The sequence below is a fragment of the Stegodyphus dumicola genome, chromosome 1, assembly GCF_044657685.1.
Source record: "Stegodyphus dumicola isolate Sdum_Otavi_A_Nest chromosome 1, ASM4465768v1".
Taxonomy (NCBI): domain Eukaryota; kingdom Metazoa; phylum Arthropoda; class Arachnida; order Araneae; family Eresidae; genus Stegodyphus; species Stegodyphus dumicola.
This window is the reverse complement of record NC_140768.1, coordinates 56,971,842-56,977,841: the sequence shown is the minus strand read 5'-3', so window position 1 is coordinate 56,977,841 and position 6,000 is coordinate 56,971,842. Positions and strand designations below refer to the sequence as shown.

Sequence of the window (6,000 nt, the reverse complement as noted above, 5' to 3'; positions counted from 1 at the left end):
TACGCTGTTCTATGTTATCTGTTTTTTTTTTTTTTTTTTTTTTAAATTTCTTATAGCTATATTTCTACAGTTTGTTTTATTTCATTATACGAGTATCTCTTAACTTGTCAGCATTTTATAGATAAGAAATGCACATTTCATTTTCTTTGTGATTCAGTTAAAATTCTTTGTGTTTGCATAATTAGTTTTTTTATATCATCATGTGTCTTATTATGAGAAAACATTGTTTCACAGAGTTATTAAATTCCCATGTATTCTTTAATTTAGAGGGAATTAGGGAAAAAAGAAATTCTTGTATTATGTAATTTTTTTACTGTTTAAGTATCTGGTCTGAGAATCAAATTTTGGCACTCCACAAGCAGTCTGCTATCCTCCACTTATGGTTCTGTTTAACCTTACACTTTTTCAATCACAAATTTATTTCTTAATTTCTTACATTTATGATTTAAGAGGTCCGGAAATGATCATTACAGCTTTACGTCCAGTCAGAGCGAACTATAATAAAAAACTCTCACAACACAAAATGTTTCAGTCTTAAGGACAAATAAGAACATAAGAAACCGAGACCGAAAATGGCGGATGTAGTCCTGAGCAATGGTCCTGCACAGAATATCCACGGGAAATAATTAATAACTAGGCCACCATGTTTTTAGATTTCACTTTTTTATCTTCCACCTTCCTTCGCTCTCGCTTATTAGACATTCTTTTTCTGCTAACTGGTTGCAGGATTCCCTCTCGCTTCAAGAGTGGTTGTCCTTCCTCTCTCTTCCGACTCTTTCCCCAACGAAAGGAAAAGTGCTATTAGTCTCCCCAGCCTACTGCAATTAAGATGCTTCTCCAGAGAGCAGGGCCTATATTCTAGAAGTATAGTACTATAAACGAAGAAAAAGAGAATTTTCACCTGTTCGATCGAATACGGAAGAACTCTTTTCATATCGGAAGCTCTTTCTTTTAGACAAGATGTGCATGCTTTTTCTGTACATTAATCCGAACCCTGGTCCACATGGGTTCTATTTGATCCTTGCTAATACCAGAGATGAGTTTTTTTACCGTCCGACCAGAAAGTGCCATTATTGGGAACAAAATCCTAATATTATTGGAGGTAAGTGAAACCCCCCAAAATTTTATTTATTTCTGCGGCGTAAAATAACATCTAAAACAAACAGCAACTTGTAAAATTAGGTAAAACTCACCCAAACTGAGCACGTTTCAAAAGCTATAGATTAGGATACAAAAAATTATTTTATAAGGAAATTGCTGAATGCGTCCCCTCTTTTTTTCCCCTTTTGCAAAGAGGGAAGCTATATTAGACTCCTTTCGAGTTACTAAAATGTGTTAAAAATTATGGGTTTTCATGTCTTTGTTAATTAGGTTCTAAATTTTTTACTTTTTTGTAAATATATGCGTGTGTGTATGCTTAGGAATATTTAGTGGCGAGAAGAATAATATTTTTTGAAGTTTTTATTGTGAATTTTTATTTATTTGCTAAATTTGCTTTTAGACACTTATTTATTAATGAATAAAATTTTCAGTAAAATATTTAGTCCTTATTTATTCATTAATAAATTTATTATAAAATATAAAAGAATGCATTATACTTCTACTAGCGACCCGCTCCGGCTTCGCACGGGTATAAAATATTAATAGATATTTTAACAATGAATCGCAGTTCATAATCTTTTTCTGAACTTACATACCTCACCTTAAATTACGATTTTTGAAAATAATTTGCCTAATATTAAATTGATTTAACTCTAAATTTTAGCCAAGATCTTAATAGAAAATTCCAATCCATAAATTATGGTTTTATTTAATCTAATCTTATCTAACTTTATGTACTTATAATTACTATGAGTGCGATTTAAAAATTAACCTTAGAATAGAATATCATTTATATTTTAAAACGACTATCATACAATTATTTATCGTAACTTACTTATAATTACTGATACGTTGTCGCGCTGAAAGCTAGAGAGCTCCAATAATAAACGCGTCCGATCGCTGCTAAATTCAAAGTGCTATAGGGAGAAGCGCGGCATCCGACGCGCTATTTATAGGCACGATCCCGCCGCCCCGGCCGGCCGGTACCGCCGCAAACGCTACGTCCCGCAATTTTTAAATCTGTAGACCTTTTCAATGCGTACAATACTTAGTAAATTATTTTGATAAATCTCGTAGGGTTCAGCCTGCGTTTGCAATGTAAGAGGAAAAAATGTAATTATTTACGACATCACATTAGAAACCTCAAAAATAACAGTATTTCTCCACTATTTAATGGATGTTATTATACATATAAACCTTCCTCCTCAATCACACTATCTATTAAAAAAACCGCATCAAAATCCGTTGCGTGGTTTTAAAGATTTAAGCATACATAGGGATATAGGGACAGAGAAAGCGACTTTGTTTTATACTATGTAGTGATATGTTATTATGTATTCCCGATCAACATTTAAAACATATAAATGCGATAATAATGATAAAATATCAGTAATTATACAGTGAACAGTAAATTTCAGTCTTACATGAGCGAAAGTTTCAATAACAGAATTTTTTATCTAAAAAAAAATATGTTTATTTTACAGTATAGAAAGTATGCGCTATTCTTTTTCAAGAAAAATTAAAATTATCATTTATTATTTATATTAAATGTATTAAAACTGAATTTTCAGAAACAAAAAGTAATTTTGTTTAAAAGTTTGTAGTCATTAGGTTTTTTTCATCAGAGCAGAAAACATGAAAGATGCCCTCGTTGGGATTCGAACTTCACACCTTATTTGCCTGCCGGATGTGCTTCTAATTACACCACGAAGGCAAGCTCTTAGGAGAAAGAAAATGCAAGTTTACGCATTTCATTTTTATTTCACTTAGGAAATATTGCTTTTGCAATTCATGCATTATAAAAGTAATGTTTTTATAAAGTACTTAGTTGTTCTTTGTCATTAAAAGAAAGTGAAGAATTTTCTAATAAGTATTTAGTTTAAAATGAATTATCGGCTTTACCTTGGTTAATGTAAATTACTCTACTTAACTATTACTATTCATATTTGTGGCCAAACGAAACAAAGAAAGAAAAGAAAGGAAATACGTGTTATTTATTAACGTATAGAAATTTTGATCAAAACTGAAAAGTCTAAAATTTTCTTTCTTAAAATTAACGAAAAAAATTTAAAAAATTATTAAATGCATTGCTGTGAGATAAGTGATGACACAAATAGTAAAAAAAAATTACTGCGCATTTTTACTCATGGAATGGTTTTTATAAATGTGTCATGTTTCATTTGTGTACTTCCTTTTGTTGCTCTAGCATTGAAATAAGAGCTTAATGAACGATTAAAAAAGTTGTATTAAAAGTATTTCTTTTTTAGTTTACATTATTTTTTTTATGGTAAAATCTTGCCACACCAGATAATAAAATTTGTTTCATTTTATTCTATAAGAAAATTTGATTTTCACAGGCTGCTTTTAATTAGGGCGGGTTAGGTTACTTAATTATAACAAAGCACTCGAGGGTTATCTGCCTCAAGGAAAGCCTTCGTGGATTGGTTTCTAAGAGAAACTAACTCGTTTCAACGCTACACATGGGGAAAATTATGAAAAGGCCCATGCAGCCTGCTCGTTCGCCTAGAGAAGAATTCAAGTAGAGCTCCCAGTGTTCAGCGAACTTACTGCTCGGCCGCTAGCGAATTCCTTTTAATTAGGAACCTAAAGCTGGGGTTATTGAAAGAAGTTTTTCTCCTTTTATTATTGATCAAGGTTCAAAACTCTTTTTTTCCGTTTTAAAAGTAAATTTATTCTTTTATTAGAAATAGTTCATAAAATCTTGCTCCCTCTTTCATTTTCTATTTAAGCACAGAGATGAAAACTATATTTCAACTTCCAACGTAATTTCTGTATTATTAATAAATGTTTCAGTACAGGTCGTAAGGAGCCTACACTAGAAATTAATTCTCAGGGAACATATATCATTCTTGTCAACAAATATATACATATATAAACTAAAATACTTAAGAACCATTGATATTGATATAAATAACTCCTGTTTTTATTATCTGCATTTAACTTTAATATTATAAATATTTAACTCCGTTAAAATCAATTCTCAGCAATTTACACTCATGTCCATAAATTAAGGATAATTCGGAGTCACGCGGAAATCGAAATCTAAAATAAATATATCATCTGTAAAATCACTACACACATCTTCAAGAATCATATGCAAATTTCAGGAAGTAACCAGATGACACCGATGGTACGTCACAATGACGAGAGTGTAAGAGAGTGATATATAAGAAATACAGACAAAGAAGTAAAATTGTTCGCAGGCGATTTATAAGCATTTCAGTGCAATAACCGAATAGTTATGACACAAAGGACGCATTTGGATGATTTTTTACGGGGTAGAATTATCGGTCGTCTGGAATGTGGACGTACCCAACTGGAAGTATCAGACGACCTTGGAATTGCCCAGAGTGTCATCTCCAGGCTTTGGCAATGATTCCAAGATGATGGTAATGTGAGTAGACGTTACAGCACATGTCACCCCAGAGTTACAAAGCCGAATGAGGACGGGTATTTGGCAGTTCAAAAGAAACAGGCGGAGCACAGCCTCAGACCTGTCTCGTCATCTCTCTTCAGCCACTGGTACGACAATTTCAAGGCAGACCGTGTACAGACGCTTAGGGCAAATTGGTCTATATGCTCGTACACCTGTCAGATGCTTTCCACTTACTGCAACTCATTGTCGCCTGCGGTTAGCCTGGAGTAGAGAGCATGCATTGTGGACACCGCAGTGTGCTTGGACACCGCAGTGGGCTTGTGTGATGTTTTCCGACGAGTCCAGGTTTAGCTTGCAGTCTGATTCTCGCCAGACTTTCATATGGAGAGCTCCAGGTACCCGTTACTACCAAGAAAACATCATTGAACGACACCGTTACGGTGGTGCAGGAGTGCTCGTTTGGGGTGGAATTATTCTGGGTTCCAGAACTGACCTGCATGTTCAAATTGGAACCATGAAAAGCCAAATCTATCGGGACGTCATTCTGGAACAACGTGTACGTTTGTTTCGAGGCGCCATGGGCGCACAATTTGTGTTTATGGATAACAACGCCCGTCCTCACCGTGCAGACATCGTAAGCGAATGTCTTCAATCGGAGGATATCACGCGTATGGACTGGCCAGCATTCTCACCGGACTTGAATCCAGTAGAGTACGTGTGGGACATGCTTGGCCGACGAGTTGCAGCCCGTCAACCTCCTCCTACATGTCTACCGGAGCTTCGGAGAGCATTGCTTTTTGAGTGGTGTAATATCCCCAAGATCAGATCGATAATTTGATACTCAGCATGCCTAGGCGTTGTACGGACTGTATTGCATCGTCTGGGAGACATACAATGTATTAACAATCATACCAACCATGTAATATTGGTTTTTTGTAAATAGGTGTTTTTTGTAATTTGCTCCAGGGAGAAAAAATCGCTATTTTTTAATAATATCAAACATATAGCATCTTTTTTTGCTCTTTAACCTTTTGTTTAATAAATAAGCTTTACAAATAAGTCAAATTTGTTTTGCTTCTAACTCTTCCTTTGCCTGATTTTGCATTATCCTTAATTTATGGACATGAGTGTATTTGCATCTCCTTTCTCTTTTCAGCTGTGTGCAAAATTGAACTGCTTATTTTTTTCGAATATTGTTGTTTTTTCTTCTTGTTAATAAAAATCTATGGTTTCAGTTGCTACCGATTTAGTTCAAGATGTATCGTGAATACAGCCATAGGAGTCCTCGATGAAGGCGTCACCTCTCTCTTGCGTGCTTTATCCTAATTAAATGAAATAATTTACACGTGAGAGAGGAAAAGGGAAAGTGTGCAATGCGCAACATAGTAACTTTATTTTGATTTTATTTAATACTAATAAAGTCTTACTGTGCGTAATTTGTCAGTTGAACTTTATTCATGTAATGTTGCAATACCATCTCATTATACACAAATTTTGACGAA

The 6,000-nt window shown here is 34.1% G+C and overlaps 1 protein-coding gene across 1 annotated transcript in view; it reads left to right on the top strand.

The window, feature by feature from the left end:
* The first annotated feature begins 712 nt into the window (after positions 1-712).
* LOC118181945 (transport and Golgi organization protein 2 homolog) overlaps positions 713-6,000 on the top strand; it is a 93,276-nt gene continuing 87,988 nt past the window's right edge. Inside the window, exon 1 of the mRNA XM_035351187.2 lies at positions 713-1,102. Within this exon, the coding sequence (XP_035207078.2) occupies positions 961-1,102 (142 nt within the window). The 5' untranslated portion in view covers positions 713-960. The remainder of the gene's footprint in view (positions 1,103-6,000) is intronic.